Raw genomic sequence first — 26,518 nt, forward strand, 5'->3', positions numbered from 1 at the left:
TGTGGGGAAGCAGCAGAGGTGGAAGGCTGCTGTATGGAGCCCTACAAGACAAGTCGCAGACACTGCTGAAGGAGGTGAGTTGAGCCAGTTTGCAGAGGTGAAAGCCATCCAGCTGGCTTTAGACATTGCCAGTCGAGAGAAGTGGCCAGTGCTCTATCTTTACACCGACTCCTGGATGGTGGCCAATGCCTTGTGGGGGTGGCTGCAGCAATGGAAGAACAACTGGCAGCGCAGAGGCAAACCTATCTGGGCTGCCCCATTGTGGCAAGATATTGCTGCCCGGCTGGAGCAGTTGGTTGTAAAAGTGCGTCACGTGGATGCCCACGCCCCTAAGAGTCGGGCCACTGAAGAACATCAAAACAACCACCAGGTGGATCAGGCTGCCAAGATTGAAGTGGCTCAGGTGGATCTGGACTGGCAACATAAGGGTGAACTCTTTATAGCTCGGTGGGCCCATGACACCTCGGGCCACCAAGGAAGAGACGCGACATACCGATGGGCTTGTGACCGAGGGGTGAACTTGACCATGGACACCATCGCACAGGTCATCCATGAATGTGAAACATGCGCTGCAATCAAGCAAGCCAAGCGGGTAAAGCCACTCTGGTACGGAGGACGACGGCTAAAATATAAATACGGGGAGGCTTGGCAGATTGACTACATCACACTGCCACAAACCCGCCAAGGCAAGCGCTATGTGCTCACAATGGTGGAGGCCACCACCGGATGGCTGGAAACCTACCCTGTGCCCCATGCCACCGCCCGGAATACCATCCTGGGCCTGGAAAAACAAGTCCTGAGGCGACATGGCACTCACGAAAGAATTGAGTCGGACAATGGGACTCATTTTCGTAACAGCCTCGTGGACACCTGGGCCAAAGAACACGGTATCAAGTGGGTGTATCACATCCCCTACCATGCACCAGCCTCCAGAAAGATCGAGCGGTACAATGGGCTGCTAAAAATCACTTTGAGAGCAATGGGGAATGGGACTTTCAAAAACTGGGATGCTCATTTAGCAAAGGCCACCTGGTTAGTTAACACCAGAGGATCCACCAACCGGGCTGGTCCTGCCCAGTCAAAACCTCAGCGCCCCGTAGAAGGGGATAAAGTCCCCGTAGTGCACGTGGAACATGTTAGGGAAGACAGTTTGGGTTAGTCCTGCCTCGGGCAAAGGCAAGCCCGTCCGCGGGATCGCTTTTGCTCAAGGACCTGGGTGTACCTGGTGGGTAATGCGGAAGGATGGGGAAGTCCGATGTGTACCTCATGGGGATTTGATTTTGGGGGAGAATAGTCCATAAATAAATTGTATAAAGTTAATTGTTAAATAACCCTGTCACTGTCTGTTATCACTGTTATAATTGTTATGTGTTGTACCAGTAGTATCGTAGTAAGAATCGTCCAGATTAAAGAAGGATGGACTTTTTGATGAAACCTAGCAGAGCACATCGATGATGGGACTGGACCTGGTTTTCAACAACTGGCACCCAGCAACTTCATCAAGATCAACAGCTCCTGCAGACTGTGGGCACGGGCCGCACCAGATACATCAGCCGTGAGCTGCGGATGCAGCAAGTGACCACCCATCACCACACATCACCTCTCCTGCCACGGAAGACCATTACGACAGATGGAGCCTGAAGTCATGGATTAAATGAACTCAACGGACACTTTAGAGGGATGATCCATAGACTAAGGGAATGATATCTGGAGACAGGAGAAGTGGTGGTGATCAACTGGACAATGGGGGACCTGGGCATGACATAGATGGTATGGAATAAGGGGTGGATAATGTCCTGGGTTCGGCCAGGACAGGGTTAATTTTCATCGGAATCCAGGAAGGGGCACAGCGAGGGGAGAGGGGGGGTGGCTGACCCCAACCTGGCCAAACAGAGCAGGGTATTCCATACCATGTGCCGTCATGGTGGGTTCCGGTAGGGAGGGAGCTGGGGGCGGGAACTCACTCGCGGCTCGCAGCACCCGTCTGGTTCGGGAGAACGGCTCTGTGGGTCGTGCGGTTCGTTGTTGTTTTTTCTCCTTATCTTTATCATTGTTGTTACTGTTCCCTTTGTTTGCTGTTCTATTAAACTGCCCTTATCCCAACCCACCAGTTTTTGCCTGTTTTCTTTCCATTCTCCTCCTCACCCCAGCGGGAGGAGGGGCGGCCACGTGGCGCTTTTGTTGCCGGCCACAACCAAACCAGAACGCCCCCTTTTAACGCGACACTGGGCTGCTCCATTATGGCAAGATATTGAAAAGGTAGAGAAGCTGCTTGTAAAAGTGCATCACGTGGATGCACATTTCCCAAAAAGACTGCACCCCTCCAGCTTGCGAGCATGCGTAGTTAAGGAAGGAAGGAGTATACCTCTAAGATAAGCATATAACGCGATGAACCAATCAGAATGTAATGAGCAATTTGTTTGTTTTTGTAAGAATATGTAGTCCTTGTGACTCTGCTAAGCAGCATGCTAGCTTTGTGGAATTATCACCTAGCACCCATATCTGCACAAATATGCAATAAAGACAACACCTCTGCTCTGTGTGTATATTGGCGTACTGCACACCGGGCAAATGATCCCACTTTTGGGACAACAATAACAGAGGCTGAATCCTGAACATTCTTTCTGGTAACACTGTCGCTGAAAAAGAATCTAATAATATTACCGAATCCTGTCAGTCAGGATGAAAGAAGATGTCTTTTACAACTCCTTCTCTACCAGATGTGTGCTGGAACTAAACCCACTCAGTCTCAACCGAAGCACCAGATAGGACAAGAAAGTCTCAGTTTGTAAACCATTTATGAGGATTTTGTAAACATATATCTGGCTTGTCATCAGGGTATAAAGGTTTATAGTCTTGTCTGATAGGATTCATTGCAGGAGCCAGTATTGTATTTGTAATAAGCTTTTGGACCTTAGTTGAAATAGACTGTACAACATAGGCAGCTGTGGGTTATAATGCTCATAAACTGAACTTCCCAAATAAAATAAATTCAAGCTCTAGGATGCAGCTTTCCTATCATTTTTCTAAACTTTATATGAAATACCTGTTTTGATCCTTCTATTCCAAGCTCAGTTTAATGTTCTAGCATTATTGGGTCCTCCCCAATTAAAATAGCATTCTACATTTTTAGATGCGAAACATACTGTCTGGAACACACATTATAGATCTGTGAGAAACATGGCTTGATACGACAGAGACTTTATTCTTTGTTTTCAGATTAAGTATGCTGAAATAAGTTAATGCTGCAAATATTTTCTCAATTTTGCTAAAGCAAAACTTGCAGTAGTAGGCTTTTGTGGTCACACATTAACAGCAATGAAGTCCAGATGCCAAAGTCAACCCTATTTTAGCTAGCTAAATTTAGAATGGGAAATTATTCTTGATATTTAAATTAACATATTATATTCTGTAGCTATTGGATGCATGAACTACTAAATCAAGTTGACCCCTCAAATAATAATCTTTTTTGCACTATGAGAAATAATTTTTTTTTACTCCTAATACTACTACATAAATATTAACTATCTTATTTAAAAGACAAAAGTTGCAATAATTTTTCTTTCAAAATCAATAGTATTACAATCTAAAATATTTAATTATATAAACCCCAAAACAATTCAAAGTCAAATGTTTGTAACAGGAAAACAAATTTATTTATTTCAGAAGACAATACACAACTTTTTTTTGAAAAACACAAGAAAACTAGCCTGAGTTCATGTCTGAAATATTCAGAAGAATCCTACTGTCTTTAGTATGTTCCAGTCATTATTTTTAAACAACACACTAAAAGTTAATATATATTTTTATAATTATAAAAGTTTCCTAGTTGTTGTACAGTACACAATACAAATTGCCCACAAACTATTATTTATCTCCTTCCAATTTTCAGAGGACATGAGATACTAAAAGATTTAGCATTTCTCACAAAAAAAAAATCACATCAGGAAATATATATTTACAAAATCAAATACATTATACAAAAAACTATCAGATTATTCTGTAAAGTTGTTTTCCTTAAATAATTAAAAAGTGTGTTCAACTAATTAAAAAAATGCAAAACAACATTACATCACACATACAGTCTACAAAAAGTTGCTTTCTTAATTTACATAATGTATGCAGTAAATAGGAAAACAAAAGTTCCGTTTCTCCTAGTGTTATTACATTTCTGTGCCTGTGGGACTGAATAATGTAATCTGCCACTTACTAAGTGAAATTTAAATGATGGCACTTTAAAAAAATACAGTAGATAAATGGAACCAAGTTAGTTTCCTAGAAGGTAAGAAAGTCCTGAGTGATGACAGAATTATTGATTGGCAAGCTCTATAATTAACCTAATTACAGTTTACCACCTGAGGCAAAATTTCCCAAGTGTTTGAAAGGCACTCAAAGTTTATTCAATAGCCTCATTGGTTATTACTGCAAATCCAAATTTCCAGTGAAAATGAGAAACTTGCTTTGGTACAAAATTATATTTTTCTGACATTTTAATTGCTTTATTGGGTTATTTTAATATGATATTTAGTGTTTAAATACAAAACAATCACTTTAACAATGTATTTGGGAACCCTTTAGCATTCTTTGTGTAAAAAAAACCAAACCAAAAGTAAAAAAACCTCTTGTTATCAGCGAGTAAAAAGATACTGGATTAGGTTCCTGGCAAACGCCAAGCAAGGTGAGGTTGTCCCTCCACAGCCTTAATTCTTTTAGAATATTTATTATTTTAAAGTTCACCCAGTGCTGAAAATTCTTGCAAGACATTTGCATCACAATCAAGGAAGATCTTAAAAACATAAGAGCATTTCCCTGATTCAGATTTAAGTGAGGGGCATTTTGATGCTCATAGTCTTGTTATGGACTTTTTTCTTTATAATGAATTTCAGCCTTAATGATTAACTCACAAGAACAATTTTTACCAAACGTTTAATTACTCAGGGCTTCCAATCCCAACATTTTAATTGTTGGATTTCTTTTTTTAAAAGAAAAAAAATCGGAATAAACCAAGAGAGTTTAAATGACCAAACTGAGGCACATTTTCCTCAAATAAAAACTAGGCAGTCACTTTGTAAGTGGCTTTTACTATTTCTTAAGTAAAATGGGTAAATTAAACTCACATCTGCTGGCATATAAAATCACTAGCAGCAATGTTCAAGGCATGCAAACTGGGAAGCATTTACAATAAATTGTGAATAAAATATTGTTAAATTAAAACCCTTTGAGTATTGCATTTTAATTATGCATGAATTTGCATTAACTGACTAAAAATCTTTACAACTTACTTGCACTATACTATTGATGTAATTCCACTAAACAATGTAATGAGAATTTTTTTTTCACTCAGCTAGATTTGAATAAATACATCTGCACCTAGTGTTGCTGATTGCTACTGCAAGGAACCAATAGAAAAGTTCAGAAAGGTGACGTTTCTATCTAACATTTTCAACAACTCCCTACTCACTTCTGAACTTGTTCCCTTGTTTTGGTGAGTACTACTTGTAAGAACAAAGAACTTTTTCAACACAACAGAAGGCAGGTGCAATTTCCAGGTGTGGGGTTTTTTTCTTTCTAAATTCTGACATTCAATAAGAGTCATCCAAACTGCATTCCTGTAGAGGAAGCTGAATCTAGTACCTCTGTCTTTCCATTAGTTCATATCACAGTGACTGAATGTTAAAAGTAATATGAATACAACAGTGTCCTTTTCGTCTGTTTGTCAGATAGACTGCAGAAAATTTGACTGCAAACAGACCAAGGGTTCTGTAAAATTCATTCTCTTGTGAGCTAAGGAGGTTTTGTTTTATTTTTAAAGATTTTCATTCACAGTATTAGAGTATTTTAATATTACCCTAAAGAGATTTTCAAAATAGTACAAAAAAAAATTTTTTTCTAAACCTCCATCTTGTAAAGGCATCTTAAAGTAAACAAATTATGTCTGTAAAGTCAAGTATTTGATTTATCCACATATTTATGCAATTATGAAAACAAAATAGCAGTGGTGTTTTGCACCAGACAGCACATATTGATGACAGTGAATAATTTAGCGTAAATCTATTGAGCCTTCTGTAACAAAATCATTTCTGTCTAGTATGCAAGTATTTAATTTAGAAATAAAAAAAAAATCTGCAAGACAATCAGTAGCTTAAATGTATAGAATATTTTCAGTGGTCTAATTAAATTACCCCAAAAGTGTATCCTTACAATGCTCAAAGGGTTAATGCAAGGCATTATATTAAATTGATTTTCTAAGGCTAAAACTAAGCACTTTGCATTTATGCTTCTATTCCTGTGTTTTTTTTCTTTTTCTCACCAAAGTAGCAAAGATACTAGAATACCATTCATTGACCTGTTTTTAAACCACAGACACAATAGTTTTCCTGTTCTACAGAGACAAGGATGCAATTTTCAGAAATTTATACTGATCTCTCAAATGAATATTTTAAACTCCGAAAGCAGTCACATGAAGTACCAAAAATACTCACATTATTAAAAAAGTTAATTTTTCACCAATTTTTTTCATGACTACAAAATGTTATTTTATTTTGTAAAACCAGTCTATAAATTAAGTTAGATTGCAATGCAGCTCTAACTAATATAAATGATTTTCTAAACTATGCTGATATCATTTGGTGAGAACCACAAATATATCAGGTCAGATCTTCCCCCGTGGAAAATATTTTGAACAGAAGTAGTGTTTCAGACATTTTAAAATGCTTCAGTTTAAATTAAAATGTTTTATAGACCTATACATTCCTCAGTGACAGTACATCAGCACATTATTTTACACATTTGTCAGCTAAAGGCAGAAATGCTGTACATCATCATTTTGTAAGTAAACAATTTAAAGAATATTCTCCAAATTTTTTTAATGGAACATTAAAAAAAAGGTGCACAAGGCATGCTACAGTACAATAATAGAACACAGAAACATAACTGAAAAGAGAAGGTTTTTTAAACTGATTTACAATAGAAATATGAAAATGTACCAACAACTTTTCTTAAATGTAAAACTTGTGAAAATTGGGCCCCATGTTTTGAAAAAGTAATTCAACAATACCCATTCCGCCACAGTGTTCACTAAGTTATTTGTGCTAATAGGAGAAGTGTCTCTAAAATATTTATTTTGACTTTCACATCAAGATCGGGTAAAATCCACAAATCATGAGACCTTATCTTATAATGTCTAGCCAGTGGATGCTTGCTACAGCTCTTCAGAACTTAAGAGTTAAGCAGGCTTCAGAGTGGCAATTCAGCCACATGTTACACACTACATAATTTGGACTGAGGTATCCATATTTCTGTTCTTATATCATTAACAATACCCATCTATTAAAAAATATCAAAAGTGTGTAAATTTTTTCATATGTGTATGTTTGATCAAAATTGCAGTAAATTTAAAAGCAAAGCACAATAATCTCAAATCTGTAAGTATACACAGCAGCTTACAGCAACTTAATTCTTTTAAATATTTGTTAAAGTGGGGAAAATGCTGCTTAAAAAATTAAGATAACCATAGAAATACAAACTCCATTCAGTTATCTGAATCGGGGATATTTCCAATTTGTTTTTATAACTGCTGTTAGAACCCATGATATACATTCTATCTTTGTATGCATATATTTTGTTTTCTTTTTGCACTACATGAACAGTGATCAACAGTTCAAAATATCAGTCAAAAGATATTCAGGTCCCATCTCTTCTTAGCAATCTGAATTTACATGTTACAACCATACTTTTCTCTCAGCAACAACAAATTCAACATTCTACCAATAAAGGACGATGATAAGAAAGCATTTAAGGTTTGTCAACACAAAATTTGAAACCAGGCAATACAGACCATCAGTACAGCATAGAACACCCTATGTTAAAAATGAAAAATGCTAAATATTTCATTTTATTTTACTTGTTAAAATTTTATAATGCAAAATAAAAGGAAGTAAATATTTACCATTGGTTAGCTTTCAGGATTTTTGGTGCAGGGTGCTGATTTCTAAGGGAAAAAAACAGGATGCGGTGATATTTGGGAGAACTAAACAGGGATTCAGTGCAAAGGTGAATTTAGAGACAAACAAACATAAACCTCATTTGCATTTTTTGCCGAGACAAAAATATCTACTGACACCAGTAACAATTGTGCCTACATAGAATGGAGCAGGATGGGTTGGCCTCCAATTTCTGCTAAGCATTTTACAAATAATTTTGTACCCCAAAAAATGTTAGGACATCTTAGTTGATGTGTAACCGTTCTTGGAGCATATGAAAGCTGTAGTAACAAATTTCTTTGCTAAAAATACACTGTTCATTTCACATGCTGTTCACCCATTTAGTATATATGATTTAAAAACAAAAATCAATCACACTAGATAAAACAAGAGACTTCCTAAATTTTTTATACAGTCCTTTCTATGAAATTGATTTTTTTATTCTCTCCTTCACCTTTTTCTTTTATTTATTTTCACTATTTTAGCTTAGTGAATCCATGTCTTTGCTTTAAAAATAATTAAAATGCTTAAAATAATCAGAAAAATCATGTTTAATGTCAATTAATATGGACTGTATAAACTATTACTATAAGATGTAATCATTAAAACATAGCATCAGGCTGACACCCTACCACATATACAAACTGAAAATAAGCACTGCATTTTGCACCTGCTCATTTATTTAGTCTGTCTTTTTAAAATTAAAATCTGATAAGGGTTTAAAAATATATAACCATGCTTACGACTAGGGTCCATTTACTTTGTTAACACCATTTGAAGTTGGTATTAAAGCTAGTTTTGCTTTTCAAGTTCCCAAGAAAATTTTATTTGTAATAAAGTGAAATTCAGATAGAAACAAGAAAAAATAGTTTTATTATCAATTTTAAGAGGGATAGTAAAATCACTTAATAATAAAAGCCCCTTTTATTTCTTTGAAGACTATGTAACCCGCCCTTAATACTTAGGAAATTTGAAAGTGACAGGCACACCTTGTTGAATAAATTTTAAGAGTTATTTAGAATAACAAAAAATACTAAATCTTAGCTTCAGTTCTGTTTAAGGCACCATGTAATAGCCGAGGTACGATGATCCCTGATGTACATTCTTAAATGGCAATGGTCCATCTAGCCACCTATTCAAATTCAATGCAATTGGGAATAAGTTCAAGTGAGGTGTGCCAGTTACACTACCTTATTAAATTTTTGTAAAAATTTAAATTCACTTTAATAATTAGGAAATATATTTTGAAAAGAAAATTATGCAGGTTGCTACATTCTTTACATTCTATAAATTATCATTTATGAAAGCAACAGATTGAACTAGTAGTAGGAAAAGACCTGGAACAGAAGAAAGTCATCCAAAAGGAATGTTCATCAGTCACTTCTTTTCTGGTTCAGTTTCAATCAACTACAGTACCATTCAACAACCAAAAGCATCTGTGCAGTGGTCTCAAATATAGAATCAGTAGTCTCCAAAACCAGAGGAACTGGCATGCAAATAAAATCTGGAGCTGTTGTTTTTAAAGGAAGCTTGTATTGTTTACATGGTGATCAGATAATTAGGTATGCCTACAGTATAGACATTACCACATTATTACAATTCTATCACTCATTCTGCATTTGTAAATGCAGTGAAAACACTTCTTGCTTACAAAACGAAAACAGTAGATCACCCAATCCTACAACATTGCAATAAAAATACCCCCCGAATGCTTACAATTTCATCAAAATAGTGTCTTCTAGTTCTGTTCAATGAATAGCACCTTTTATAATAAATTTGATGCATCTGCTGTCAAATGAGTAAGCCTCTGGTATAAGTAAAAGAAAGTATTACTTTTAATATTTCACAGAAGTGCATATAATTAAAAATCTATGTATATGAAATCATGACAAATAATTAACATTAAAATATTTTTAAACTATGAAAAAAATAAGTTATTTTAATTTTAAGAGGACATTAGCATTAACATTAAAAGCTTGGCAAAAATCTTCCTTGATGCTTAAAACTAGAAAAACTCATAATATTGAGTAACCAATGTAAAATGATTTTTCTTACTAATTTTTTTAAACATCTGGCAAAATGCATACACCCATTTCATTTCACTTCACAACTCCAATAAAAGGTAATGTTCAGCACAGCTAAAATTTGATAAGTCACCTTTCAGACTTATTCTCCCCCCCCCCATTAAGTCCAGCATCAACAGGGCTATTGTAGTTGGGGGGATGCTTCAATATTACACTGCAGTATATGTATTTCCAGTAGCACTGCATTGTCTGATAGTCTGAGTATTTGTAACAATGTGCTCACTATGAAGTGGGTTCAGGAGGCTCTGCTCTACTCCACTCTGAAGTACTGGCTGCTGCATGCAGCCCACCTGAAATGCCTGGTTTAGTTCTGTTTTCTCCCTCTTGGCTTGTGGCTCTCTGTTTTCATCCAATTCTTCTATTTCACTTTCAACTTCACTGCCCTCATCTGCACGAAAAAACAACCAGGAAAAAGTAGCACAAAGGGAAAAAATCTAAATACAAGGGCCTTTATTTTGCAAATAACATGAAATGTGAAAACACAGGGAAGTGTAGCAACCTGAGAAAGTAGAAACTGAAAGCTCAACATTTTATTGGGAAAAGTCAATAAATACTACAGACAAATAGGGTAATGTACTCTCTCTAATGTTGTTTCATTTTATTGATAAGGAAACTGAACTGAAGAGAGTTTAACTTGCTCCAAATCATACAACCAGTGTAAGAATGGAGAACAAACTAAGCCTTCAATCTACAAAGAGGACACAAACTCATTTCTTACTATATCCTTCAGTAACAATTAGCAAGTTATTTGGCAAGTGCTTGGACCCAATTTCACCATTTTCACTTATCAAACCCATCATTCACTATAAATGTAGATATATGTACATGCTCATCGTATCTTCCTTTTTCCGACTGTCCAACCACTTCCACTCTCTCACCAGGATATACAGCTAAATTCTGGGTGAAAATCTGAAAATTTCTTGTGTAAATAACAAGCATTTTAAAAAAGATTTTCCAATTAAGAACCTAGACTGTTCTAGTCAATTTTATATACTATATATCATGTATAGCATATTGTACCCATATAATAGTAATATACACATAAATTATGACACAGCTTTAGATTCCACTTTACCATATTTTAAAAAAATAAGGACTTGTTTTGCCCCGAGACACATTAGTTCTTTATAAAATTATACATTTGAGAGATTTGACTGCTTACCTTTATCCATATTTCCAGGGGATATAGCATTTAAATCACCAAACTGCAAAATAAACAATAAAAAGTGTGGATAGAGTCCTACACAAACATGACCTTAGATTATCTATGATGAAGCCAGTACTATGCTCCAATGCCTTGTGGCTAGTATGAAAGTGCATGCATGTGACTGCAGTCACGTCCACAGTGTAGCAGTTTATTTTCCATTCCATCATATTTGTGTTCATATTAAGGAAATTAACAGTAAAATAAAAAATCCTTAGCAACTAAAACAACAGAATATAAACTTAGCATATGTTTTTGGTTTTAGGGTGACTTATGTCAAGGCCTTTGTTGCTTTGAGCGAGATATTTCTGATGTAGAATGCTGGAAAATATGACTGGTGTCCATTTTTAAACTGCAATATTTTAACCAAAAGCTCTTTTAAAAGTTCCCCTGAGAAGGTGTGTCACTAAAGGCAGTTACAGTGTAGCAAAACTATATGTAAGGTAAATAAATGACACCACTGAAAATAGGGTTTAATGTTATTACAGTGTATTCTGCTAACTGGTTTACTTATAAAAAAAAACAAAGTGAAAAGTTGCTCACAAGTAAAAAATACAACCTTCCTTCCTCTCTTTCCTTGTTAGAGTCATCTACCCTTCTCTTAAACAAGAAGCAGCAGAGCGTAATTTGATGAGTGAATCTCAAATGAAAGGAGTACAATTTTTAGATAAATATATTTCTAACCAGACCTGATTCAGTCCTTTTCAGAAATAAAGAAAGATAAAACTTCAGTGAATACTAAACCAGCATAAGCAGCAGCAGCCCTGTACTTTCAGGTTCCCTCACACATACTCCCTCCTCACCTCCTTATACCCATCCTTTCACCTTAAGTGTTCACATGACCGTGCAAAGAACCACGACAGAACTGACCCAAGAAAAAAACCCACAATTTTAATGGGGTTATTTTGCACAGGATGAATTCTCTGATCCAGTTAAGCACAGGACTGCCTGAGTACTTGTGCCAGCATCAATGTCCAAAACTAAGGGGATGGGAGAGGAGGAGACAGTGTTTTTCTCAGCTGCAAAGCTAGTTTATACTGGCTTCAAGTGTTTGTAGAACTAGCCTTAGTCTTTCCCATTTTATTTCAACCACAGTCAGTAAATGCAGAGAAACACAACAAGCCATGCATTTAATGAATATTTACATCTTCTTCCCTGTTCCCCTCTCACCTTTGAAAGCTTTAGATTACATTTTCTCTCTAAGATCATATCTATCTTAAGTTTACCAAAACATTATAGGAAGTCCCACAGTACACCAAAAACATTACATTTAACATATACCATGTCTGTCAAGAAAACAAGAATGTAGCAATACTACACTTTTGCAGTACTTTGCTATAAATGTAATGGCAGAGTTTAATCGAATATCTAATCAGAAATCTACAACTACCTGAAAGGAGGTTGTAGTGAGGCAGGTGTTGGTCTCTTCTCTCAGGTAACTAGCGATACGACCAGACACAATGGCCTCAAGTTGCATCAGGGGAGGTTTAGATTGGATATTAGGAAAAAATTCTTTACTGAAAGAGTGGTCAGACATTGGAAGAGGCTGCCCAGTGAGGTGGTTGAGTCCCCATCCCTGGAGGTGTTTAAAAAAAGTGTAGATGTGGCACTTTGGGACATGGTTTAGTAGGAATGGTGGTGTTGGATAGATGATTGGACTCGATGATCTTAGAGGTCTTTTCCAATCTATGATTCTATGATTCTATGTCATTTTGATCAGACTATAAATTAAGCCAAGACTCACCATATCTATGAAAAAGTACATTTTTTATAATATTTAATGATACTATTTAATATATCCTGAGGGAAGAATGATATATCAAGTCATGCAAGGTGACTTACAACTTGTCAGTAAGATAAAATATGATATAATGATTGCCAAGTATAAAAACATTAAGCTTCAGTCTGGTGAACCATCTATCATATGTCCACATCTATCCATTTTCTAAGCACTCATCCAGCCATTCGCTTGTTTCCCTGCCCCCCATCCCTCTGGATGAGGGAGAAGATAGGAAGAAGATAGGAAGAACTGGAGTGAGAAAGCTCATGGATGAAGATTAAGACAGGGAGATCACTTACCAGTTACTGTCACAGGCAAAACAGACTCTACTTGGGGAATTTAATTTATTGCCAATTAAAATAAATATTTAATTACTGATTCAAGTAGTGGGAAGCAAAAGCAAAAAAGAACAAAACATTTAAACACTTAAGGAAAACATCTTTCTTCCCCCTTTCCCATGCACAACTTCACTCCAAGAACCTCTCTTCCCCCTGTGTTATCGCAAGTTACGCTCAATCCCTTCAGTAAGGTAGTGGGTGGTGCAGGGGTGCTTGTGGTCAGTACATAGCGGTTTTTCTCTGCCACTCCTTCCTTCTCACACTTTTCATCTGGTCCGGCGTGGGTTCTTCACATGCCGCAGTTCCTTTGGGAATATCCCTCTGCTCTGGAGGTTCTCTATGGGCTGCAGGGAATATCTGCTCCACCATGGAGCATCTCCTGCTGCTCTGACCTTGTTGATCCCTCTGCTGTTTCTCACTCTCTTTTATTCCCTTCTCCTGTGCCTGTCTGGTGTTTTCTGCCCTTTCTTTAATATGTTTTCACAGAGGCACCCAAAATTTGCTGATTGACTCATCTTTGGACTGTGGTGGTTCCGTTGCCAAGCCAGCTAGAACTGGCTGTGCCCAGCACAGGGCAGTCCCTTACCTTTTCTCATAGAGGCCACCCCTGCAGCCCCAGCCCTGCAGCCCTGCCCACCCCCAAAGCCTTGCCACATACAACCAATACACGTGAACAATACCACTGAAGCAAAACTAACTTCTGCATGTGAACCACCCTTCTGAAGTCAAAGGGACTACTAATTTGTGTAAATATTTGTATTGGAATTTTAAGTATGTGTAAACAGATGCCTGAAAGCAAGTTTCCTATTATTCTGTTCCTTTATTATTTTCATATCAACTATTTAGTTTTCCAGAACTCAAAAAAGTAGGTTTCTACCTATTAGGTTGATCTGCTTTTCTGCTTTCTTTTTTTTTTTTTTTTTTTTTGAGCAAGCTCGTTTGCAGAGAATCAGTGTTAGAAGTCATTGTGGTTTCATTACTCTGAAAAACAATTAGCCAAGGAAACATGGATTAAGGTATATAACCCAAATTTGAAGATGCCAATGTATTTGCAATTCAATCTGCATCACTTATATTACAAAATATCCCACAGCTCCATGTAAACATTAAAAAAAATTGTATATGCATATCCAAACTGACCACTAAATTCATCAATCCATTGTCTTGCATATTATCTTACCTCTCCCATAACTGCGATAGGTGTCTCTCCTGTTGCCTGAGCAACACGATGTTCTACTAAGTAAAACATGTACTCATCATAAAGCAAGCGGATCAGATGAAAAGAGCCAAAGCTAGCAGCACTGCGTAAGGTTAAATCTCGAATCACCATTGAGCTATTTAAATATGGGGAAAAAAAATAATTAAATAAATATCACAGTTCTTTAATGGTTTATTCATATGGAATATGCACTTCAAGAATAATATTTTTTAAATTAATGCTAACCACAAACAGCTGATTTATAGTGTCTTCAGAAAGAAATGTCTGAGAAAGACAATTATTTGCCTCTCCACTTTTTCTGAAAGCATGGTTGGAGACCACATTACATAACTAAATGCTAAATTTTCAAAAAGACAGGAAGGGTTTTGTTTTGGTATATGCATAATTACCAATATGTGAGCGCATGTAAAAACTGACCTTAGTGGAAGGTAGTTCTTCGTTAAAATTTTAAATAATAAAATTGTGTTAAGATTATTTAGTTTTAAACAAAATAGTCTTTCAAAATATTGTATCTGTTGTGCTCACACTCCTAGTTCAAAGGTTTTAATTGGTATGATTTTTAAACTTGTAAAATTTAAATAAGTTTGTGTATACCTTATAATAGAAAAATGCAGATTGTGGATGAAAACATACCTGCAGAAAATTGATGCTACAATGTACCATTTCGAAAAAAAACACTAGCTTTACTATGATAACTGATATGGTAGCAGATGACATGGAATATTTGTCTTGATGTTCTTTTTACACAGTAAAAAATATTTTGTTTTCCCTACATAATAAAAATAGAAGCCATGTTATTTTAATAAATAGTATTAAGAACATTGGTTTTAAAATTGTATAGTGTCAACCCAAAATGTTTCATAGCATGTTGCCGAATCAGGATAAAATTCTAACCTCATTACACTTGCACAAAGCCTTTAAAATCATGTACAAGGATCATTTCATCCACTGCTGAGTTGCACGTAGTCCTGTGTTTAATGTTAACAGCACTACTGTTTTTTTGGGGGGGAGGCTCTTCATTTCTTAGCAACTATTGTCTGATATTAATTTTGTCAACATTATTACAACATACAGTTCAGCAAATAATAAAACAGCTAAAATAATTTAGAATACTATTAAGAACTACCTGTAGAAAGACCATTTTAAAAGAAATTGCCGTGCTGCTTTAGGAAAGCTGGGTCTTCCTTCATATGGTTTCAATGCTTGCATCATTACATTATCAAGCCAGGCAGCCCACTGCTCCAGAGTGCTCTGCTGCTGAAGAGTCATCTTGAAATCTGTTTCTAGTCTTTGAACCATATTGTCATCACACTGACACACCCAGGAAGCCTGTTCCTGTTACAACACATAGCAAACATGAAAGCAAAATACAAAACATAAATTGTTCTTAAAGACTGAACAAATAAATGAAAAGGATGAAATACACTTATTAGGCAAACTAATGGGTATTTTTATTTTCATGTCTCTTTCATTTTCGTTGGAAGAATATGAGAGTAAGGAACCCAAAATATAAAAATATAAAAATCATCAAAGAAAGCACACACACAAAAATGCAATGAAAAAACCACAAACACATTGCAATGTTCCATATTAATTTTCATGAAAGAATTTTCAACTTCCATCATTCATAATTTTTTGAGTAAAAGTTTCAGGAATTGTCAGGCTTGGAACTACAGAAAAAAGGAGTGAAAGGGGCAGTCAAATGGAAGTTGAGAGAGTAAGAAATAAAGAGGAACCAAGAAACCAAAATACCTATTGCTTTGAAGGAGTTACCAAATACAATTTCTGTTATATTTTTTAATCACCTCACTTAAAAAGACCTTTGTTTTATAGGCAAAAAAAGGATTGTTGTGTTTATCCATAGTCTGCAATATATTACACATTGCTTAATGAATAATATAAATAGCACACAATTGGACAAACACAGTCCATGTACAATAATGAGCAATTCACAGTGTTATCATGGAATGTAATTATATTACATTTTTAAGTTTAAATAAGACCAATAGGACACTTATGTTAAATAGAACTTAGAGAAAACCATTATCGATTTAATATAGGCCATATTTTTAAACTCTAGCTATCACATGCCAAGTTAACTTCTCAACATTCATAGACCCTATATCCTACCACAGAATAATATTTAATATAACATGAATTCAGTCACATACTAAATCTTGGGTAGTTTACACATCATTATGCAATATAACTATATCTGTGTTAAATTTTATTTATTCTAATGTCTTTAGAACAAGAAAAAAGAATTTAACTGTTGTTAGTGAACTTCTGAACTTCTGTTAAGAAAAAATGTGTTAAAATGTTTGTTCATGAAAGAAGATCAATGTATGACTAACAGTAATCTGGGCCATGCTAGTTAGCTGAGCAACAGGAGAAAAAAAATGTTGCTTCTGCTAAGGAGAAGAAAGGTAAAACGGAAACCTTTTTCTAAACCTAATGGAAAATAATAAATTGATGTTTCACAGATAACTGGAAACTAGTTCTCACCGGTTACTTAGGAAAGGCTGGAAATGCAAGCACAAACAATTATGGAAAGTATACTAATAATATTGTGTTTGAAATAAAAATAAATTGTAGAATCATAGAATGCTTTGGGTTGGAAGGGACCTTTACAGGTCATCTAGCCCAAACCCCCTGTAGTGAGCAGGGACATCTTCAACTAGACCAGGTCGCTCAGAGCCCCGATGAAATGTAATGAAACAATCTGTACTAGAAATAGTGCTGTATGATCAATATTTTTTTATGGAAGATCAGAAGCTATGCTACTATCCAAGATTTCATCTTCAGGCATTCATGCTGTTCATTCTAAGAACACATGTACTCTGCACTTTCATCTGCATTAAATAAAAATCGGCAGAATGCATGGTCTGAAAGATAAGAAGCCTTCAGAGAAAATGGAAATACATAATGGTTCTGAGGTTTTATTTTCCGTATGGTCAAAGTGTAAGCTGGAAAGTTTCAACTGAATCACTGCAAATATAAAAATCAGCAAAATGTTCCCACTTTGCTTTCTTGATGGAATAATAAGAACTAACAATAAAAATAAAAAATTTGGGGGGAAATAATAGCAACTTTTATTAAAGTCTGTTTTTTAAAGCCACAGATACCTGTACATTGGCAAAATCAACACGGTTGAGATCACTGAGCATCTGGTTGATCTGAGAAGTGTTCTGAAGCACAGCCCGAGCTGCCTGAGCCAGGTGATTAAGAGATGTGTATCTTCTCAAAGTCTGTGCAAAGGCACTTACAGCAGCAACCTATGAAGAAATCCATTTATCTTAACACATTGTATTATAAACAGGTCTTCTGTTTCATCTATTTTTAATTTTAAAATTGCTGTATTGATTTAGATTAATTGCAGATACTGTAATTCACATATAATGGAACAAATACAGTTTTTCCTATTAATTTTTTCTGACAAAGCAAAGTTATTTCCAAACCCATGTTTCATGTTTGAAGTTCAACCTAAATACAACACTCAGCATGAAAGTTAAAATGCTGCTACTTTTAGATTTTAAATGATATCTAGTGTACAATTGCATAAAGTGAAGAAAACTGCAGTAAACTTTTTTCACCTTGGTTTGTGTCATTCTCTGTGGAATATTGTTCATGGCACTGGAAAGCCAACCTTCAAGGCTTTTTGCGAAATTGCGAATGGCTTGGGTCAAGGCACCTAAACATTAAAGAAAAGGAATAAAATTTTAAAAATGGCAAGGTGCCTCTCTTGAAACCTTTTGCAACCTCAGTATTTAAATATTCCACATTGACATCTGCTGCATTTATTGGCTCAGAGACTTATCCAGTCTAGGTTTGGATCCTTTCCAATACAAGAAGAATGTTGATAAACTGGAGCAAGTTCAATTGAGGGCCAATGACATGGTCAGGAGGCTGCAGCACATACCTTATGAGGAGAGGCTGAGGGAACTAGGTTAGTTCAGCCTGGAAAAGAGAAGGTTTAGGGGGGACCTAACAGAAGCCTTTCAATACCTACAAGGCATCAGGAAGATCGAATCAGACTCTTCACAACGATGCATGGCAGGAGGGTGGTAGACACCAGGCATAAACTAAAAAAAGAGGCCCTGACTTGATAGGAGAAATTTTTTTACCTTGAAGATAGTTAAGCAGTGACAATTCATGGCCCTTCATTGGAGACTTTCCAGTATGTCCATGTCTCTCTTTTACAGGGGAGCCCAGAACTGGACACAGGACTCCAGGTACACAGTACTCAACTGGTGCTGAATAAAGGGGAAGGATCACCTACCTGGACCTACTGGCAGTACTTTGCCTAATGCAACCCAGGATACCATTAGCCCTCTTTGCGGCAAGGGCACACTGTGGGCTCATGTTCAACTTGGTGTCCACCATGACCCCCAGGTCCTTTTCTGCTTTCCAGCTGGCTGCCACCCCGCCGCGCCCCCCCCCCCCCCCGCCGCGCCCCCCCCCCCCCCCCCCCCCCCCCCCCGGCATGTACCAGTGCATGGGGTTGTTCCTCCCCAGGGGCAGGACTTGGCACTTCTCCTTGTTGAAGTACATGAGGTTCCTGTCAGCCCATTTCTCCATCTTGTCGAGGTCCCTCTGGATGGCAGCACAGCCCTGTGATGTATCAGCCACTCTTCCCAGTTTTGTGTCATCAGCCAATCTTGCTGAGGGTATGCTCTGCCTCATCATCCAGATCACTAATGAAGATGTTGAACAGTATTGGACCCAGTATTGTCCCCTGGGGTACACTGCTATTTACTGGCCTCCAACTAGACTTTGTTCCACTATGACCATGGGAACCTCTTTGAGGATGGAGGACTGCTAGGGAGAGACAGGATCCACATGGCCAAGTGGGGCACAGACAGCTTCGCCAACAGGCTGACCAACCTGGTAAGGAGAGCTTTACACTAGGAATGCTGGGGAAGGGATGACCAACAGTCAAGTGAGGAAGTCATAGACTGGATGAGCAAGCAAAGGATGTGGGGCAAGCAGGAGGGACCTCATAATCAACAAAACCGGGTTGAAAGTGGACCACTTTAAGCATATGCACATAACTAAGGAAGTGTCAGGAGATCAGCATCATAGGAAAGCCTTCATGCCCTCTGGGGGAAATTGGTATGACCGGGTGCGTCTCTGAAGTGCCTGCACACTTATGCACGCAACATGGGGAAAAACAGGAGGAATTAGATGTCTGTGAGCATTTGCAGGGCTACGATCTCAGGGATCACAGAGGTATTGTGGGACGGCTCATACAACTGGAGTGCTGCAATGGATGGATACAGAATCTTTAGGGAAAACAAGACAAGAAGGCGCTCTATATGAAAGAGGAACTGGAATGCATGGAGCTTCGAATAGAGATGGATGATAAGCCAATTGAAAGCTTAAGGGTCTGGGTTAGATGACATACGAGTGTGGGTAATGTTGTGGGTATCTGATACAGACTGCCTGATCAGGAAGAAGTAGATGAAGTCCTGTGGTGGGTTGACCTTGGCTGGCTGCCAGGTGCCCACCAAGCCGCTCTATCACTCCCCCTTCTCAACAGAACGAGGGAGAAAAATGCGATGGAAAGCTTGCGGGTCGAGATAAGGACAGGGAGATCATTCAGCAATTACCGTCGCAGGAAAAACAGACTTGGCTTGGGGAAGATTAATTTAATTTATTGCCAATTAAACAGCGTAGGATAATCAGGAATAAGAAAAAATCTAAAAACACCGTCCCCCCACTCCCCCATTCTTCCCAGGCTCAACTTCACTCCCAACTCTACCACCTCCTCCCCCTGAGCGGTGCAGGGGGACGGGGAATGGGGGCTGTGGTCAGTTCATAACAGAATCACAGAATCACAGAATGTTAGGGGTTGGAAGGGACCTCTGTGGGTCATCTACTCCAAACCCCCTGCTGAAGCAGGGTCACCTAGAGCAGGCTGCAGAGGACCTTGTCCAGGTGGGTCTTGAATATCTCCAGAGAAGGAGACTCCACAACCTCTCTGGGCAGCCTGTTCCAGTGCTCCGTCACCCTCAGAGGGAAGAAGTTCTTCCCATGTTCAGATGGAACTTCCTATGTTTCACTTTGTGCCCATTGTCCCTTGTCCTGTTGCTGGGCACCACTGAAAAGAGTTTGGCCCCATCCTCCTGACACCCACCCTTAAGATATTTATAAGGTCCCCTCTCAGCCTTCTCTTCTTCAGACTGAACAAGCCCAGCTCCCTCAACCTTTCCTCGTAGGAGAGCTGCTCCAGTCCCCTGATCATCCTTGTAGCCCTCCACTGGACTCTCTCCAGCAGCTCCTCATCTTTCTTGAACTGGGGAGCCCAGAACTGGACACAGTACTCCAGATGGGGCCTCACCAGGGCAGAGTAGAGGGGAAGGAGAACCTCCCTCGTCCTGCTGGCCACACTTCTTCTAATGCACCCCAGGATCCCATTGGCCTTCTCGGCAACCAGGGCACACTGCTGGCTCATGGTTAACCTGTCGTCCACCAGGACACCCTGGTCCCTCTCCACAGAGCTGCTCTCCAGCAGGTCCACCCCTAGCCTGTACTGGTGCATGGGGTTGTTCCTCCCCAGGTGCAGGACCCTGCACTTGCCCTTGTTGAACTGCATCAGGTTCCTCTCTGCCCAACTCTCCAGCCTGTCCAGGTCTCGCTGAATGGCAGCACAGCCTTCCGGTGTATCCACCACTCCTCCCAGTTTTGTGTCATCAGGAAACGTGCTGAGGGTGCACTCTAACTCTTCATCCTGGTCGTTGATGAAGAAGATGAACAAGACTGGGCCGAGTACTGACCCCTGGGGGGCACCACTAGCTACAGGCCTCCAACTAGACTCTGCGCAGCTGATGACAACCCTCTGAGTTCTGCCATTCAGCCAGTTCTCAATCCACCTCACCAACCACTCATCCAGCCCACACTTCCTGAGCTTGCCTAGGAGGATGTTATGGGAGACAGTGTCAAAAGCCTTGCTGAAGTCGAGGTAGACAACATCCACTGCTCTCCCCTGCTTTGTCTCTGCCTCTCCTTCCTCCACACGCACTTCCCCTGCTCCAGTGTGGGGTCCCACCCACGGGAGACAGTCCTTCATGACCTTCTACAATGTGGGTCCTTCCCATGGTCTGCCGTTCTTCACGAACTGCTCCAGCATGGGTCCTTTCCGTGGGGTGCAGTCCTACAAGAACAGACTGCTCCAGTGTGGATCTCCCCACTGGGTCACAGGTCCTGCCAGAAAACCTGCTCTAGCATGGACTCCTCTCCACGGGGCCACCGTTCTTGCCAGGAGCCTGCTGTAGCATGCGCTCTCTGTGGGCTGCAGCTTCCTTCAGGGCACATCCACCTGCTCTCGCATGGGGTCCTCTGTGGACTGCACGGTGACAATGTGCTTCACCATGGTCTTCACCACAGACTGCAGGGGAATCTCTGCTCCGGCACCTGGAGCACCTCCTCCCTCTCCTTCTTCACTGACCTTGGTGTCCGCATTGTTGTTTCTCTCACATATTCTCACTCCTCTCTCCCAGCTGCTGTTGTGCAGCAGTTTTTAGCCTTTCTTAAATACGTTGTCACAGAGGCACTACCAATGTCTCTAATGATTGGCTCAGACTTTGGCCAGCAGCGTGTCCATCTTGGAGCTGGCTGAAACTGGCCCTTTCCGACATGGGGACAGCTTCTGGTGTCTTCTCATAGAAGCCATCCCTGCACCCCCCCATCGCTACCAAAACCTTGCCATGTAAAGCCAACACAGGTCTTCTTCAGGCAACTGGCATAAGCCTCATGTTCACAGGCTCTGGTTCTCATGAGAGACTTGAACAACCCCAATATCTGCTAGAGGGACAACAAAGCAGGGCACAAGCAACCCAGGAGGACAGTGAAGCAGCGCAACTGGTTGCCCAAAGAGGTTTGTGTAGTTTCCGTCCTTAGATGTTTCCAAGACCCGACTGGGTAAAGCCCTGAGCAAACTGATCTGAACTCAGCATTGACCACGCTTTGAGCAGGAGGTTGGACTAGAGACCTCCTGAGGTCCCTTCCAACCTGAATTATTCGTTGATTCTGTATTATGTAACAATTATTTAGCTTCTGATTTAACAAACAGAACTGATCACCTAAGGCCCTTTCAAGAAACTTATGATCAGCAGTGAAAATTCTTTTTGGCCTTCCTACAGGTACATCAGTAATTGCAACCATTGTTTCCTATCTCCTGAAAACTTCCATCATGAATTTTCCGCCTTCAATTTTTGCCTAAATATTTTTGCTTTTAAAGAGCAACACCCTGCAGGAAATGGCAATTATTGCAATACTGCAGTTTCCTCAAGTAAGCTCAAAGTACCCTGAACCATTGCCAACATGCTGTTTATTTTAGTTCTGAAGAACAAAATGCAATGTGCAGTGTTCAAAGACAGCATCAATAAGCAATATATAAGAATGTTTTTAACTAACAGAAGGTAGGATTGCTCTTACTGCTGTGAAATCTTGGTGCTCTTCTCTGGGCACGCTCCAGCAACTGAATGTCCTTCTTGTAGAGAGGGGTCCAAAACCGAACACAGTACTCGAGGTGCGGCCTCACCAGGGCCAAGTACAGGGGCACGATCACTTCCCTACTCCTGCTAGCCACACTGTTCCTGATACAAGCCAGGATGCCATTGGCCTTCTTGGCCACCTGGGCACACTGCTGGCTCATGTTCAGCCGGCTGTCAACCAGCAGCCCAAGGTCCTTTTCCGCACTCAGGATGAATCGCTCCATAATCTTCCCTGGCACTGAGGTCAGGCTGACAGGCCTGTAGTTCCCAGGATCCTCCTTCTGGCCCTTCTTGTAGATGGGTGTCACATTGGCTATCCTCCAGTCATCTGGGACCTCCCCTGTTAGCCAGGACTGCTGATAGACGATGGAGAGTGGCTTGCCCAGCTCCTCAGCCAGTTCCCTCAGCACTCTTGGGTGAATCCCATACAGCCCCATAGACTTGTAAGTGTCCAGGTGGCATAGCATGTTGTTAACTGCTTCCTCCTGGGTTATGGGAGGTTTATTCTGCTCTCCATCCCTGTCTTCCAGCACTGGAGGCCGAGTACCCTGGGAATAACCGGTCTGACTATTAAAGGCTGAGGCAAAGAAGGCATTAAGTACCTCAGCCTTTTCCTCATCCTTGTTGGCAATATTCCCCCCCTGCATCCAATAAGGGATGGAGACTCTCCTTGGCCCTCTTTTTGTTGTTGATGTATTTGTAAAAACATTTTTTGTTGTCCCTTACAACAGTGGGCAGCCTGAGTTCTAGCTGGGCTTTTGCCTTTCTAATTTCCTCTCTGCATGACCTTACGAGACCCCTGTACTCCTCTTGAGTTGCCTGCCCTTTCTTCCATAGGTGGTAGGCCCTCCTTTTTTTCCTGTCCCAGCAGGAGCTTCCTGTTCAGCCAGGCCGGTTGTCTTCGCCGCCGGTTCGTCTTGCGGCACATGGGGACAGCCTGCTCCTGTGCCTTTAAGACTTCCTCCTTGAAGAATGTCCAGCCTGCCTGGACCCCTTTGCCCTTCAGGACTCTCTCCCAGGGGACTCTCTCAACCAGCATCCTGAACAGGCCAAAGTCTGCCCTCCAAAAGTCCATGGTGGAGAACGAGTGCTGCTACAGTAATGAAGAAGAAAAAACTAGAGAAGGGGAATCATATTACCTTTAAGTGACTTTTTTTTTTTCACTACGTCTAGGAAGAAACAGTCCAAGTAAAGACTGGATTTTGTTTCTGAGGCAAAACACCGTGTTTGGTAGAGTGAGAATTAATGGTTAATGGAAATCTCCTAATATGAGAAATGCCCTTTTTCAACTTGAGTAATCGATGAATCCTGTAATTAAGAACTTCCGCTAGCAAAGTCAGCCAATTTGCTTAAAAAGACAGAAATATTTTATTTTTCACAGCATCCTTTTCTTCAAATTTGTAGTGATCACTAGTTTATGTAACTGCCCCCAAATGTGGATGCTCATCTGGAATTTAGTTTGGATTTATAAAACTTCTATATTAACTCTATGGAGCAGGCTTTTTTGTCTCTTTTTTTTTTTTTTTTTTTATTTCCTGAGGTTTCCAGGCAAAGAACAAATGCTCTTTTGCACTGTCAGTCATCTAACCCACTTATGCTTCTACATAAACGCTTTTGTATGCACTTACTAATTAAGTATGCATTCACTCTTGTTAATTTGTTACCCGCAGGGTAAGAAAAAGTCAAAGTATAAGGAATACTATAAATAATGTGTCAACGATATTTAGTTCTTTAAAGGAAATATTTTTTTTTTCTGGGCAAATGCTATGTAAAACACATAAAATAGGATCTTTTTCACCCCACTGTATTTCAGGATGATCTGTTTTAAAAAAGAAGTGTGGAAAGAAGCAGCTCAGTGTCATCCCGATTAAAATAAAAAACAAACCAAAAAGACTTTTAGCTATGAAGAAAGAGGAATTCTAAATTCTAAAGAAGCAATATTCCCTCTTTCTAGCTAAACACTATATTATTAGAGGACAGTGATGTATAGAGTGATCACAAATTTCTGATGAGCTCTGAAAATGATACATTCAATTAAAAATTTTTGTTGTCCTCTGTCCTGTAAATAGCGGTTAACATACCCAGCCATTACCAAAAGCCTAAGCACCTACGTGCTCCAAACATTCTTCAAATTGATCTGGCTATCATCAAAATTGCCAAAAACGTCTTCCAGAGAATCTATAAGAACAATCTGGTGTGAAATAAATGGCCTAAGTTCATTCTGCTAGTTTGTAAAGTGTTACTAAACACACATTAAATGATGTAGCAAAGAAAGTTATGAGGAGAACATTTATTTTTGGATAAGCATTCAAAAAGCTTGGGTTCTCATCTGAAATATCTCTCCTACACAAATCTTACAAATAACAAGATTTTGTAGTCTTTTCGGTACTTGTAATTGCTGTAATTGAGATATACAATGTGAAAAATATGGTGAACATAACTTCTCTGCCTGGAATAGGAATTCCCAAACAAGTTTGTTACTGTCCGTCCTGTCACTTGTGAAGAGATAAAAAGGCCATTCTCAGGGGAAAGGATCTATTGCCAGTAATACGCAGTGGCTCTGGTCTTTTGCTAGAATCATTAGATAATAATCAACTTTACTCCTGACTCAAGTATAGAGTGTTTGACTTCTTTTTAAACAAAGAAATTTGGCTTTTTCCTACACAGTAATTTTTCATTCGTTTTGTGGGCACTAAAAAGTTTTCACAAAAATTTCAACTGACCAAATTTTACTTAGAGCTTGTTTTTCAAAAATGTTTTCCCCACTGATAATTTCTTTTATGGTAATATTTATTCGGAAGTTATGTGAGAGAGTAGGTTTTGGGGATTATCCCCCCCCCACCCCCCCATACTGAAAATCAGGACAAGAAAAAAAAAATGAAACTCATAAAAATAGAATTATCAGTTTACATCCTTACTAAATTAAACACATTTTCCCATTTTTTTGGCCAGTTGCTGTTGGTAACTTTCTGATTATCCAGAAAAAAAAAGAAACCTGCCTATGATGGGGTATTTCTACAAAGCAGTACTTGCAAATATTTTCCCGAGTTGATTCTTACAGCATAGCTAACAGAGGCAGCCAACAGATGCAGCACTTTGCTCAATAGGGGGCCAGAAACTTTGCAGAGAACAACATCCATGTTCTGAGCAATGGTGTTAATGTGTCACAGGGTACCACCTCCAGCAATCGGAGCAACTATCCCTATGTTGTCAGAGGCCTTAATCCAGACCGAACTCCCGAGGAAGGATGCAGCTCTCAGAGTACAGCGAGTGCCCGGGGTCTCTCGCTGAGGCTGGGGCAGAGGGAGACACTTTCCTTGCCTGCAGAAGTTGTGCAGTGGTACAGGATCTGTGTTGCCACGGAGGTGCAGGAAGAGGTCAGCAGACTGCATGGTATCAGAGATGGTGAGAAAGAG

General features: G+C 39.3%; 1 protein-coding gene across 4 annotated transcripts in view; it reads right to left on the reverse strand.

The window, feature by feature from the left end:
- Window positions 1-3,714: 3,714 nt before the first annotated feature.
- The window catches only part of LOC142358782 (transcription factor RFX3-like), a 177,883-nt gene continuing 155,079 nt past the window's right edge, over window positions 3,715-26,518 (reverse strand). For 2 of the 4 annotated variants that reach the window (XM_075446520.1, XM_075446519.1), the window contains exons 12-17: window positions 18,201-18,298; window positions 17,733-17,882; window positions 15,734-15,942; window positions 14,569-14,722; window positions 11,229-11,271; window positions 3,715-10,454 (exon numbers count right to left, since the gene is read on the reverse strand). In XM_075446520.1, the coding sequence (XP_075302635.1) occupies window positions 10,216-10,454; window positions 11,229-11,271; window positions 14,569-14,722; window positions 15,734-15,942; window positions 17,733-17,882; window positions 18,201-18,298 (893 nt within the window). In that variant the 3' untranslated portion in view covers window positions 3,715-10,215. Of the gene's footprint in view, window positions 10,455-11,228; window positions 11,272-14,568; window positions 14,723-15,733; window positions 15,943-17,732; window positions 17,883-18,200; window positions 18,299-19,096; window positions 19,302-26,518 lie in introns of those variants that run through there. The other 2 variants (XR_012766500.1, XR_012766501.1) reach the window with 2 other exon arrangements.

Source organism: Opisthocomus hoazin, chromosome W, assembly GCF_030867145.1.
Source record: "Opisthocomus hoazin isolate bOpiHoa1 chromosome W, bOpiHoa1.hap1, whole genome shotgun sequence".
Taxonomy (NCBI): Eukaryota; Metazoa; Chordata; class Aves; order Opisthocomiformes; family Opisthocomidae; genus Opisthocomus; species Opisthocomus hoazin.